The sequence below is a fragment of the Neopelma chrysocephalum genome, unplaced genomic scaffold (assembly GCF_003984885.1).
Source record: "Neopelma chrysocephalum unplaced genomic scaffold, ASM398488v2 Primary Assembly neopelma1_59, whole genome shotgun sequence".
In the NCBI taxonomy this organism is placed as follows: Eukaryota; Metazoa; Chordata; class Aves; order Passeriformes; family Pipridae; genus Neopelma; species Neopelma chrysocephalum.
The window spans coordinates 20,637,287-20,651,805 of NW_020897714.1; the positions used below are offsets into that span (position 1 = coordinate 20,637,287).

The following is a 14,519-nucleotide window of genomic DNA, read 5'->3' on the forward strand; positions in this document are numbered from 1 at the left end:
TGGGATTGCGGAATAAGCAGATCTCGATTCTGTGTGAAGATGGCAGAAATTTAGTCATACTAGATAAATCAGGATTGTCTCTACCCTTTCCCTAGTAGACAGTGACTGGACAGACTATCCTCTTGGAGCCTGTAGCTTTTCAGAATAAGGAGTGGGAAAGGTCATTTCTGAGTGTTAAGAGGTTCCTTCATTCTTTTTTTTTTTTTGTAGGATATTGTCTAATTCTCTTCTGAATTATAATGAACTTTGGATGGAGCTAACCTCCATCATGTGAATCACCTGTGTTGGTGCATTTTGTAAGGAGTAATTCCAATGCTAATCATGTCATAATGAAGTCAAGCTTTATCAGTTAAGGAGACTAAAAATACAAGATCCTTCTCTTGATTCTCTTCTTTCTAGTTTCACTCCTCTTTGGCTACTTTAGCCTTATTGCAAACCTGTATAACCTAGCAGTTGTCTGTATGCCATCTCTGCATTTCTTCTCTGCAGCCTCAGGGGCTCAGGGAAATTTTTGCTTGGTGGCATCTTGAAACCTGAAGCTTTTTTTAGTCAACCTCCTGTGTTAGCACAGGGTAAGGACTGTAGTTTCCACTGATAGATCTCATCTCAGTTGTTTTAACTGCGGGATCAGCACATAGGATGGGGATTGACTGGCATGTGACATGGGTTCTCTTGTTTTCTGCCCTGTGTTTTCCTTCAGGGGTTATCTTGCTGCTTCTCGATAAGTTACGGAAGATGAAATGGGAGCAGATGTGGAGACTCACAGCAGAGCGGGAGTTAATGAGCATGTTATCCACCTCACTGGCTGATCAGGTGAGTAGGACATTGCAGGAGTGTGGTGTAACCACTAGTCCATGGACTGAGAAAAGAAAGAAAGGGAGAGGGGATGAGATGTGGGAAAAGGCAGGGGAAAGATGTTGTGCCTGTAGTCACCATTTGTTGAATCATTCTGGGGAAAATCTGAAAAGAGGGGAATGGAGATTTACTGGCAAAGTTTCTCTTACTGCACTGATATTTTTACCATCTCTGCTCAGATAATTCATAAGAGAGTCAAAATGGGGTCTTCATTCTTTAATTTTCTGTTCGTTCTTTAACATAGAACTCTCCAGACACTAGAAGTCCAAATATACTGTCTTTTCCCACTGGTTATTGTCTAATCAGACATTTCATTACTGTTTCTGGCATATGAATCTCAGATGTATTTGAATGTACTTCTTGCCACAACACCCCTGTAAAGACAAAAGTGCTGATGTCTCCCTGCTACAGATGGGAAACTGAGGCCAAGAGAAGAAATAGTGTGTCTATACACAGAAATGTGTAGTTACTCAATTTGTGCTTCCTGACAGCTCTCATTTTAAACCCAGAAACCCTGTTAATGTAATACTAGACCTGAACCAATAATTCTCACTCAACAGTGTTAGCACAATGCAGTATTTTATTTAAATGTTTCTTCTGCTTCTGAACTACATCTGGTTTATGACCAGTCCCCACAAAGGAAGCGTGCTGCTTACTATGCCCGTAGAGATGTGAACTTTGTACAGCATCTTTGCAGGTTGATCCAAAAGCTACTGAAGTTCATTAAAATGATTCTTGCAACTTCACTGTGTTTTCAGTCAGGTCCTGAGTTGCGTAATACTTGCAGAGGGCAGAATTTTGCAGAGTGGAGAAAGGTTGTCTAACCATAGTACCTTAACCACAGACTGTTCTTGTAACTTACTTCTCCAACTGAATGGCTGCTTAGAGACAGAACACTTTCAGTCCCTCATAGAATCATAGAATCAACTGGGTTGGAAAAGACCTCTGAGATCATCAAGTCCAACCCTTGATACACTACCACTGCAGTTACTAGACCATGACACTAAGTGCCACATCCAGTCTCATCTTAAAAACCTCATGCTGTAGGCTGTTCTGCAGATCTGTCCTACATGCCTTTTCCATGAAATATCTAGAGAACTTGGTTGCAACAATAAAGTGCTAGCTAGAATCCCACCTAGTAATTCACCTTGAAACAACATATCTGCCAGAATCACATTCATCCCCTTTATTGAAAAGTGATGCAGTACTTACTAACAGCAGGTATTTTGACATTTACTGCCTATTACTCTCTCTGGTGACTAGAGGAGGAACCACACTTCATGCCAGCAGTACAAGATAAACGTTTCAACACTTTGCTGGAGTCCCTTAGCTCTATATGTCAAGAGAGCCTGTTCCTCTTGTCCAGAGGAACATATCATCCCTTAGATTAATAGCATCCTCCGTGGAAGCAAAATTACAAAGCAAGGTTTGCAAACTTCACCTGGCATCACCATCTGAATTTCTACCTGTGAGGGGGAGAAGGACAGTCAGCTTGGGGAGGTGTTGAGATCACCTCACTGTAGAAACAACATACCCAACTGTTTCTCTGGGGTTTTTTTCTGCTAGGATATCTTCAATGCAGTCATCAAACAAAATCCCTTCCTCGTCTACCAGCTCCCATGTTTCTGGAATGTGCAGCTTTCTGATCACACTCGTTCCGAGCAGTGCTACAGAGATGTGTCTGACCTGAAGGTAGGTTTCACAGGAGGTTGGGTGGGTGGTATCATTTGGGACAGAGAATGCAAGACTCCACAGTCTGAGAAGGATGAAGTGCCTTAAGTAGGGGGGAAATGAACACATGCAGTTCATAGGGACACCCAAGCAGGGGAAGGAAATGTGACTTTGACTTTGTGCATTTTGACTAATAGAAAATTCGAAGATGGATGCTGTTTTGGGGTTTTGCAAGGTATTAAAGAAGTACTTCACCTTCTTAAATTCTGTATCTGTCACCTATGCCACTGCACCTTACTGCTGAGTTCCTATTGCTCTCCCAGTTCTTAGCTCTTCCTAGATAAAGAATCCAAACCCTTTTGTACTGGAAGTTTGAAACTCTTTAGTCAACATCATTTAATAGAGTGAAATTCACAGAGAGGGTTGGGTGGACCCTAGTTAGAAGTACATTATCAGAAATGTAAAGACCTTGCATGCTTCATATTTAGCCTTTGTATACACTTAACCCAGTCACGTTGACACTCATTTTCCAGGATTTGCCCTGGAAAAAAAGGCTAAGTAGAAACCTATTAATTTAATAAAATGAAGCTATAGTGTCAGTTTAATAGCACGTTTTTCTCTGTTAACAGGTAGAATAAAAAAGCAGGATGGGCTTCAACAGATATGGGTAAATGACCATCAGTTGTGCTGTGGTCATTTTGAAAGACTGGACTCAAATGTAGCATGCAGAGTTCAGAATTGAAGCTTAATTGAGCTTTTTCCATGTGTAGAAATCTATTGCTATGCAGGAATAGATTCCATCAGAGCAGACACTAGTAGCATCAGAACGTTAGTAAACAATAGGTAGTTTTTGGTGATTCATTTTAAAATTCAGTTAAAGTTCGTATATTTAATTTATGTTTTGAGAATGCTGTAATAAATGAGGTTTAAAAAAAAAAAGAGAGAGAAAGAAAAACACAAAACCATGGAAGAGGTTGCAAGGGATGTCTGGAGACCACCCAAACCCCACGCAGAGCAGGACCAACTTAATTGAGGTTGCTCAGTGCCTTGTGCAGTTGAGTGCCAACTCTCCAAACACTGAGATTCCACAAGCTCCCTGGCCCCATATTCCAGAGTTTGACCACCCTCATGGTACAATATACTTCCTAAATCTAACCAAGTTTTCCTTTGGAGCAGTTTGTAGAGTAACAGCAGGAATGTTCAATATGAACACCAGATATTGGATGAATATAGAAAATCAATCACTCTCAACACACTGATTTCAAAAGCTGCACTCCCAAGAGACAGAAGTTCTACTACCTGGGTTAACTGACCTGTCAGAACTGGCCAGCATTGCTTCAATTTCATACATAAAGTATTCACAACTGATTATTCAGGTGTGATCCATAGACGACAGCTTTTAAAGTTAAATCAGTAGACTTGTCAGTATACTAATCACTAAATGGTTTATGATCTGTGTTTAGGACAGGACCAGCAAGGCACTTAAAAGCATCATGGTTTTATACCTTGTAACAAAATGCTTAGTAGATTTTAGTTCTTTGTTCATGCTGAGAATCATGTATGACAGCAGTTGCAGGGCCTGAAGCAAACAGAAAGATGTAGTAGCAGGGAAAATATTTCCTAAAAGATGAACTTCAGAAAAATATACCTTCTACCTGTGAGATATCACAGTATTTTTCTGTGAATTAGAGGCTGAGATTAATTCATATAATCGTTGAGACAGTCAGATTGTGCTCAGCGCAAGGTTAAGACACATACATTTACATGAGGAAAAGATATTGAAGCTAATAACTGAGGATCTAGGGATTGGTTCTGTTGCCTAAACACAGTCTGAGTTATCGTAGGTGCTCTCCGATATCCATGTAGGACTGGCAGATAAAACACAGATTTACAGGAGAGGATACCCATTTGGCAAGGCAGCTGATGGGCAGGCAGGATAAGCATAAGGTGCTTTCAGTGTTGCTGTACATCTGTATTTAGACAGCCAAACTGGGATCCCCATGAGTGGGTTTGGAGACTGGTGAAGCTCACCTCAAAATAGTCATCAGATCACTAATCAGGCAAATCACTGTCCAGACTCCAATGACTGTATTAACTAATCTGCTTCAGGTGTGGGACATCTAGCTCATATGTAACACTTATGAGTAAGCATCTGATAGACGTATCTTGAAAATAAATTATATCCCTTCTTCATTGTCAATTAACAAATTTATGTTTACAACTATAATTTAGGCTTGGGTGTTTATTACTGTATATTGTGTCACACTGTCAGTTCCATTAGAGCATAAGCAGTGAAGTCTAAGATGTGTAATATTCTCCACTGATTTTCTGGTCAGAGGTATTTAACTCAACAAGGGGTGCAGACACATAAGCAATTTCTTCAACTGAACTGGACTTATTCACATTGCTAAAATTATCCCCTAAATACTTAGTCGGGGCTGAAATTCTTTGCTTTGAAAGAGAGACCAGAGCCTTATCTAGTTCACATAAGCCCCATGGTTTCAATAAAGCTCTTCCCATATTGAGCAGTTAAAGAACTTGCCCTCAGGCAGCACTGTTTAAAATTCTTCATACAATTTAAAAAATAAAAAAGCACAAACCAATTAAAGTTGTGAATTTGCATTATGAAAATTATCAAAATTCTAGTTCTGTAAAGAAACTGGCTGATTTGGTATATGAGCCTCCCAAAAAAACTTTAACAAATGTCATTAACCCAAGTTAGAAAATATACTCTTAAAATCACCAAAGTTAGTCAGTTCCATGACATTTAATATAAATGGTATGACACAACATATTTGGCACATTCCGTCTTTCATGGTAAGACTGGAATAGGAAATGAGGTAAAAGAAACCTCCAGGGTAAGAGGGAGAGAAAGACAGATTGTGAAGTTTGTACTGGAGGATCAAGAAGGATAGCATAGGAAAGAAGGAAATGCATGGAGAGATTTAAATTCCAAGGTAAAGCTGACCCAGTCAAGTATTCCTCAGCCAAGTCAGAGTCCATTCCTACTATCAGGCTGAAGGGGCATTGATTTAATTACATCTGTCCTCACAGTCTATGGGAGTTGAGTATTTGTCATCTCTTACGCAAAACATTGTGTCAAGTGAACTTGGATGCCCAGGACTGACTGATGCTCATAGGTGATGGGGTGGGGGTGGGAGGGATGTATAAACACTTCTTTGCTGCTTTGTTCACATTCATGCAAATGTAAGATGACAAGCACACCTTTTACAGGCTTAGGGAGCAGTTGAATATTTCATATTGCCTGAAGAGTATTCTAATAACTTTTTTCTCTGTTTAGTCCTCATTAAGTTTCATCTCTATTCTTTTTATTGATTTTTTTTTTTGGTACTGTCTTATGTTAGAGAAGGTCAAATGTTTGACTGCTGCTGAACTCTACTTCCTTGCTGCAGCTAAGCAGCATCTACCGATTTGAAACTGCTTGTATATGGGATTCTTTCAGAAGAGGTGTAAGAATAGAAATATTGATAACCAAGTTCTGCGTTGTTAGTGACCACTAATTTTATATCTATCTAAAATAACATCATAATAAGACTAATTTATTATTTTTATTCATCTAAATGGCTACTTACCTCCTGTGTCATACTCTATAGTGCTAGAGGCCACACTGCACAACCAGCCTGAAGTCTGTGGGCTTTGTTCTGCTGTCCATGGAATATGGGACCAAAACTTAAGTTAACAGTCGCATTTACAGAAATTTTCCTTTCCTCACCCCAAGGGCACCTATATTAAGCATGCTTAGATCGGTCAAGAATGTCTTAAAATGAACAGTTCTAACAGAAAACAAAGAGTGGGCTAAGAGGAAGCAGATGTTCTTTAATTATTTTGCCGAGTGAGTCAACTGCAGTCTCTGAAGGCCAGAGATGTTTATTTCTGCATGGCATTTGTTACACCTTGGGAAAACACTCAGAAGTTGCTATTGAAGACTGGCCAAAAGATGTGGAAGTGCTAATAGTCATTCTGTGTAGACATCCAATGTCTATCTTACTTATCTCATCTCTTCACACAGTCCTCAGTAGCCCACACTGTCAGTAGACAAGCATATGTGCTGCGGACCATGCCTTGCTGGGCTTCAGAGCCTGTGGGGAATCTGCCTGGAACTGACCTTCATTTATGTTATGCTTTTGCTGGGTTAGGCCCTCTGTTTGCTTCCATTTTGGTTAATAGTTTGTTCCTGTCTATGAGGAAATCTCAGTTACTATGATTTGGCACAAACCAAATGTCAGAAAAAATCCTATGAAAGAAGGTAATGAATTGTGTTGCCTCTGACAATGAATCATGACCTCATTGAATGGGTCAGTCATGAAGTCTGGTTGTCAAGGATACAGATGCCATTTACACACAGTGAATCTGTTAATTCACAATCACGAAAATCAGATACTGAACTCTTTAGTGGGAATGTATCAAATTACTAGAATTTTACACACGCACTCCAACGTACAAAAATGCTTTAAAACCTATTGATGGCTTTGAACTAATTTTGGATACAGCTTATACTAAATCAGCAGATAGATAAATAATGACCCTCATAAATTCCCCATTGGGAAATTGTGTTCTGTGATTCACTGTGTCCTCCCTGGGAATGTCCTCCATACCAGGATGACTTTGCGATGTTGCTTACAAAAGTTTTAACTGCTTCTTGTCCATAACTGTAATACATCATTTCAGATCTGCCTCAAACATGACCTGTTGCACCGCTTTCTGTTCCAGTCCCTGAGCCACCCCATGCTGTCCAAGCACCTCAGCACTGATCTGCAGCAGTTCTGGCATTCTGCAGCCTTGCACCTTTTAATGCCAATGAAGGAAGAGCTACACTGAGAGGAGTAAAGGCTCAAGAGGGTTAAACATACCCCTCCTTTAAATGAGCATTGGAGTCAGTAAGGTGCTTCAACCCTGCCAAACAAGGAGCATCATGGTTTTATTAGTGGTGGTTTTGCAGGCAAGAGGCCTCCTTAAACATTAGTACAGGAGTTGAAGGAAGAGAAGTTGAAGAATCCTTTTGAGAGCAAAGTGAGAACTTTGAAAAGTGCAAGGCAGGGACAGTGTATCAGCTTACAGCAGTGGCAGTAAGTTGGGGAGTAAAGTAATCCCTGGTACCATGGGCACCAAATCAGGCAGGGCAGGGATTTGAATCCCACATCCAAAAAGCAATGTCTGGACTTCTGGGTTGCTGCCTACTCCACCCTGAGTCTCTTCCACTCATGTAGTTCAGAAATGTCACTCTGAAACCTCCCTGATAACTTTTTTATGAAGAATACAATTTCCTTTCTGAGGAAATTGGTTCTTTTATTAAACCATTCATTTCTGATAAAACACAGTTTAAAAATAAAGTTTCCAGACAATTCTAATCGAGGCATAAGTTACACATGTGGTGCATGTTTGCAGGGTGATTTGGGGCATATTTAAACTTTTCAATAATATGTGCCTGTAATAACGCCTATTGAGATGGCATTAAAGTGATATATAGAGGTGGCTTTACTGTGCATACTTGCTGAACATTTAACTCCTGTTGATTTCAGTGGAAAGTGTCTGGTTGTCTAAGCAAGAAGTCTTAAGTTTTTAAGCAGGAAATCTCCCTGTTTACAAAATACCACTTATTTACCTAAACTGTGAAGTGCTCATGGGCTTAATTAAGCATATCTTTTCAGTGCTTTGCAAAATTAAACTTCTTTAGGCTGAAATTTAGGCTTAATTTATTCTTATTTCTTACCCTTCAGTCTGGGAAGAAGGTATATCATCATCATGGCTAGGCTTCGCGAACGAAGATTTGGGAAGGGCTCTACCCATTTTTCATGCAAGCGCGTTGGTGGCTAAAAAGGCCAATACGAGATAGACACGTCCGGTTGCAAAAGACACAGCAGAAAGACTCCTTAGATGGTATATTCTGCAAGGCTCGATTCTTTCTGCGTTGTCTTTTCTCCTCAAGAGTGATCCTGCGTGCCTTCTCAAAAGCATCAGCAGCATTATAAATGGTCTGTCTCCAGGCCTCCCGATTGGAGGCCAGAGTAGACCAGTTATGGTGATCAATATGCCCGAGGCTGAGTTGTTGCTTCAGGGAGTCCTTGTATCTTTTCTTAGGAGCTCCTCTCTTGCGGCAGCCGGAGGCAAGTTCACCATAAAGCAGGATCTTAGGGAGGCGGTGGTCCTTCATCCTGGAGACGTGCCCTGCCCAGCGCAGTTGCGTTCTCAGCAACATGGCCTCAATACTTGTGATTGCTGCCTGTTGAAGAACAGATGTATTGGTCACATAATCTGACCAATGGATGTTCAGGATTGTACGGAGGCAGCGTTGATGGAAGCGTTCTAGGAGACGCAGGTGGTGGCGGTAGATGACCCATGATTCGGAACCATATAAAAGAGTAGACAGCACTATGGCTCTGTAAACACTGATCTTGGTACTTTTCTTCAAGTGTTTATTACGCCAGACTCTTTTATGGAGTTTTCCAAAGGCACTATATGCCTTCGCTAGGGGACCCCTGGTGGCCTAGTGGTTAGCGTGCAGGACTCTCACCTCTGCGACCCAGGTTCGAATCCAGCCAGTACCCCGGGCAGATGGAGTCCGTTAGGCCTGTGAGGCCATCCATCTATGAGAAGGTCACTCTAAACAAACCTACGTCCTGAGGACCTCACTGCCATTGTCCAAGCTTGCTTGGCCCCGGCAGATGAACCTTAGGATTAAAGGGTGGGCTCAGTTCAGCGCAGGCTGTGTCTCACCTAAAAAAAAAAAAAATCCATTGCGCAGGCTGGAAAGGTAAAAGACCTTTCCCCAAATCTTCGTTCGCGAAGATGGGCCATTATTATTATTATTATGCCTTCGCTAACCTATTATCTATCTCCCCGTCGATCTTACCATCTGAGGAGATGAGGCTGCCTAAGTAATTAAACTGTTGGACTGATTTGAGTTCTGACTGGCCGATGGTGATGTGGGGATGATGGAGGACTTCCTGAGGTGCAGGTTGATGGAGAACTTCAGTCTTCTTTAAGCTGACTTCCAGCCCAAAGAGCTCAGCAGCATCTGCAAAGCAGGATGTTAAACGCTGCAGAGCTGCTTCTGTGTGGGCAACAAGGGCAGCGTCATCAGCGTAAAGCAGCTCCCGGACAAGATGGTTTAGGGTCTTGGTGTGGGCCTTCAGTCGCCTTAGGTTGAATAGGCTTCCATCAGTACGATATCGAATGTAGATACCGTCCTGATCATCGAGGTCTGCCGTGGCCCTTTGGAGCATCATGCTGAAAAAGATTGTGAATAGGGTAGGAGCGAGAACGCAGCCTTGTTTCACACCATTCTTTATTAGAAAGGGCTCAGAAAGTGTGTTGCCATATCTGACTTGGCCATGCTGATCCTCATGAAGTGAGATGATCATTTTAAGGAACTTGGGGGGACAACCTAAACGTTCCAAAATCTGCCAAAGACCTTTTCTGCTCACAGTATCGAAAGCCTTGGTGAGGTCGACAAAGGTTACATAGAGACCTTTGTTCTGTTCCCTACACTTCTCTTGCAGTTGTCTGAGAACAAATATCATGTCTGTGGTGCTCCTGTTGGCTCTGAAGCCACACTGACTTTCAGGTAGAATTTCTTCTGCTATAGCGGGTATTAGTCTGTTCAGGAGTATTCTTGCCAAGATTTTGCCAGCAATGGAGAGCAGAGTAATACCACGGTAATTTGAGCAGTCAGATTTAGTACGAAGAAGGTATATAGTTATACAGGATATCCAGTGCTCTCTGATTTTGTAAGGGCTGAAGCAAAGTGAGAAATTACCAAGATGTGTCTTTGGGTAACAAAATGTCAGAGATTGTGGTTAAGGAAACATTTGGCCACATACTTCTTCTTGAGAGAGAAAATGCTTGAGGGGAAAAAAATGGTTAAAGGTACTTACAGAAATAATGTTGTATTCAAGTGTATGTAATGTTGTATTCACTTATTGTTTAGTGATTTGAACATCAGGTTTGAAATATTTAATCTCCCCAGAGAGGACAATGCAGATGGTAATGTAAGGAGGTTTAGGATTTTTGTTTTCAGTGTATTTCCATTCAGATAACTGACCTTAGAGCCCTCCTAGACTCCACCAGCACGTAACATTCTCTCTTACCTCCCATCTCAGACCCCATTGCCAGTCCATGAGGCTCCAACTGTGTCAATGCTTAAGTGCTTTGGATCAGAACCTGGTGAATAAATGGGAACTATTGGCGCAGTTAGCTTGTTTCACCGGGCCACAAACGTATGGAAGTATTCCAGGAGGATGGCTGTGTGTAATCAGTGAGTGGTAACGGTTGCTGATTAACTAGGATGGTATTAACAGAAATGTAGATAGTGCCAAGTTGTTTAATGATAGCTAACCAAGTGTTAAATAGATGTGGAATTTTAAGTTCTGATCTTTCAGTACTTAAATTGCTAAATGAAGATTAAGGAAGTGTATTTTTTTATTAGTTCTGAGGAGGCTGTGATCAAGAGTAGGAAGGATCCATAGGTCAGCCTGAAGGCTAGCATTTTTCCTGAGGTGTCTATCCAGCTAATGGCACTGGAATTTTGTATTTCTAGCTGCAGTTTTCTCTGTAAGCCTACAGAGCTCTGGAATAGCTTAGAAACTAGGAGGGAAAATAGAAGAAATAAATGCAGCATTATGGTGCCATTCAGCCTTGGAAAAAGGATGTTGCAATAATGAGATTTTTAGTTTCTAGATTCACTTTCTCTTTTTAATGTGGAGATAGCACTTTCTCAGTCTGCTAATAAAGTGACTTTTTTTTTCCTTCTGATTTCTCTGTAGTCTTTTGCCAACTGATCTTTTTTTTCCCTGATCAGTTTACTGTTGTGCACAATAAAGTTTCACATGCAGTGGCCATAGCTTTACCTGTGCAGCCCATTGCCTTTTTCATGTACCTCACTCATGCCCATGACAGGCTATACAAGAATGTCTTGGCCTGCACAATTTCTGCTGTAGCTGGTGGTGCAATAGACCATATCAGACAGTCAGAACTGGAGGTGAGTTTGTGGGCTGACTGCATAAAAAGAATATGGTCTTTGGATGTAGCATTGTATATCAATGCTTAAGGGTCTTGTTGCTTTTTGTAACCTGCTGTTCTTTTTTATGCTTTCGTATCTCACATAGTATTTCTCTAATTGTGTTACGTTTGAAAAGCAGCCTGTTTTTTTGCCTGAGCTGCTTTGTGCTTTTCCTACCTCAGGTCATCCAGATGGTTGCATAGTTCCTTGATGTTCTTTAGTACATCATCTTTAGGATGCATTGGCATGTGGTGTCTTTCTTGATCAAAAAATCAACTTTTTTGGATAGTCATCAGCTCCATTCAGATTTCTACAGTTCACTTCAGGTTCTCCTGACATCGGTATACATGCAACATCCTGACATTCTTCAAATCTGATCAGATCTGAACCACCAGCTAAGCCCTTGACACTTACCAGCTTCTACACACAACAGATTTTGAAGCACGGCAGCAAAGAGCCTCTGCACTAACAACTGCAGTTGTCTGGCTTTGAAATCATCTCCCACACAACTGGGTAGAGACCAACAACTGCCTGGCTGTGATGTGACACAGTGTATGTTGGAAATTCCTGCAGCATGGGGGAGCCTGTCCTATAAGAGTTACTGAGGTTATCATCATTCATTAGCCATGTCTGTGCTCACTCACAGGTCTCAGGGTGGTCAGGGTGCTCAGCAGTGTGAAGACATTCAAAAGGAAACTCACATGTTGTGTAGGAGCAATATGGAGAGCAAACAAAAGATTTTTCTTAACAAGTTTTGTCCCATTTGCCAGCTTCTTAGCTTTCTTTGATCTACTCTTAAAGAAGTACAAGTTACCAGCAGTCAGTTTCCATTCTAAGCCTGCTTGTAAATATGCATACTGGTACCCTGTAAAACTGCTAGGCAGCCCTTTAGGATCCTTCAGCCCTATACTTCTGTTACGTGTGCCCATTTCCCTGAGGCAAGATTCAGTTGTTGAGGGTTTTTTCCGAGCATTAATGCCTTTTGGTGCAGTTAAATACAATGGATGAAAAAGGAAATTTTGAAGATCCATTTTTCAGAGGAGAAAATCTGTCATTTTAAGTTTATGCCCTTGCCTAACTAAAGCTCCTTTCCTTTCTGTGGTGTTCTGTATTTTCACCACACGTTGCAGCAACATGTTACCTCACAGTTATGCTACACTTCCGAACATATGGACAAATGTAAAACAGCAAAGAATGTGGCATTACTGGGAACAAATACCTACAGAAAGTATTTTTGTTCCAGTAATTTCCCAAATTTATGCAGCATGTAGATATATCTTAATCTTGATTTAAAGTGTTCCTATAACCAGAAAAAGCAATTTGCCAATTTCTGACATTATCATTTTTCTCTACAGTTACTTTTCTTTAACTGCATGTATGTTTTCTGACATCCTAATAGCCTCAGCAGTGAAATCTCAGGAAGGAATAAAGTTTTTCTTTTCAAAAGATATTTTCACTGGTGTTGGGTATGTAGAAAAGAGTGCCATAGCTTTTATGGCTGTGTAAATATTCTCCAACATAGTGGAGAGACTATGTTGTTTGCTGAAGTCAGTACAGGAAAGTTCAGGCTGCATCCTGCTCTTTCCTCCTCCAGTCCACTCACTGGGCAACAAATACCATGACTTTAGAGAGCTTCCTGTTCCTGTGGAGTTGTGTTGCTGACACCAGGGGCGTTCATCTTCTCTGGGCTGCTTCTGTTCTACGTGCTGCGCTTCAGCTCTGTTTGTTCCCTCCCACAAGTGTGATGTTCAGAGCAAAGCTGGCCGGCTCGGCAGCTGGCACTGCAGCTCTGTGGCTCTGCGTGACACAGTGCCTTCACACAATTAACTTAATGCATTCAGAGAACCTCCAGAACTCCTAACTTGGAAATACTCCCAAGGGAGACTTTTTTTTAATCTCTTTGGAAGTCACAGGAATAGAAGTGAATACAAAGTATTTGGTGATTTTTTTTTCTTATGTCTAAAATATAGCCCCTATAAAATGAAATCATTTCTGCAAGCCCCTTCTGGCTCCCTCTTAGTTTTTCCTTAGGGCCCCATTCTCATTCACACTGGCACCAGTGCAAAGTTGCCTCAATGTAAATGAGGACCAGGCCCTTTATGTCAGCATTACAGTTTAAATCTAGACCAGTGTGAGCATCTCCCGTTAGGAGAGGATAAATACCTGCTAGAAATTGGAATTCAAAGGGTGAAGCATTGTACTGCATCGCTGTGTTGTGTTAACACAACAGAGATCAGTCTTGTTTAAATGAAGCAATGGCAAAAAGGAAGTCAGACTAGATTCAGTCCTTTTTGAACTATTTAAATGGGTATAGGAATTAATTTCAAGCTTTTTCTTCTCAATAACTAACCAGAGAAGAGTCTGCCTGGCCTGAAACAGTGAATCAATTTCATCAGCAGAAACAGTCATGTGGAAATTTGAGATTAATGTTTAATACCTACATCTCTATGTCCCTTGTCCTTCCATCTTGTTCAGCAGAGTCCATAACCCAGCAGCTCCGTGATTAGAGTTGTGGAAGCATTTATGAGGTGTTGCTTCACAAACTAGAGCAGCACCCTCACTCAAATGTGCAGGTGATACTGTGGAGGAGTTTCAAAAAACACATCACCTCTAGAGTATGCAGTTACTTGTGAAAGACATGGCAAAGCCTGCCTTGTAAAAAGACAGAAGGAAGTCTGTGTAGTTTGTGGGTTGTTTTTCTTCTGTTTTTAGGAGGGCAGCAAACTGAACACACATAAAAAAAGCATGTAAAGCAAATCTGTATTCTAACAGCAGGATGTCTTTTCTCTTTTCTCCCTCTGAGGTGATTCACTGGAACTCACCAAAGAAGCTGCGAGTGAAAAACAAGCATGTGGAGTTTTTCCGCAACCTCTACCTGACATTCCTGGAATATGATGGGAATTTGCTGAGACGGGAACTCTTTGGCTGCCCCAGTGAGGCAGACATTAACAGTGAAAATGTAAGTAGGGTGTCT

At 41.2% G+C, this 14,519-nt stretch overlaps 1 protein-coding gene and 1 long non-coding RNA gene across 7 annotated transcripts in view; one reads left to right on the forward strand and one right to left on the reverse strand.

Moving 5' to 3' along the window:
• LOC113966101 overlaps positions 1-1,720 on the reverse strand; it is a 7,337-nt gene extending 5,617 nt beyond the window's left edge. Inside the window, exon 1 of the long non-coding RNA XR_003533707.1 lies at positions 1,512-1,720. This is a non-coding gene — a long non-coding RNA (uncharacterized LOC113966101). The remainder of the gene's footprint in view (positions 1-1,511) is intronic.
• Positions 1-14,519, forward strand: part of LARGE1 (LARGE xylosyl- and glucuronyltransferase 1) — a 283,712-nt gene that overhangs the window by 232,475 nt on the left and 36,718 nt on the right. For all 6 annotated transcript variants that reach the window (XM_027680371.1, XM_027680373.1, XM_027680375.1 and 3 more), the window contains 3 exons: positions 701-813; positions 2,422-2,547; positions 14,349-14,504. In XM_027680371.1, the coding sequence (XP_027536172.1) occupies positions 701-813; positions 2,422-2,547; positions 14,349-14,504 (395 nt within the window). The remainder of the gene's footprint in view (positions 1-700; positions 814-2,421; positions 2,548-14,348; positions 14,505-14,519) is intronic.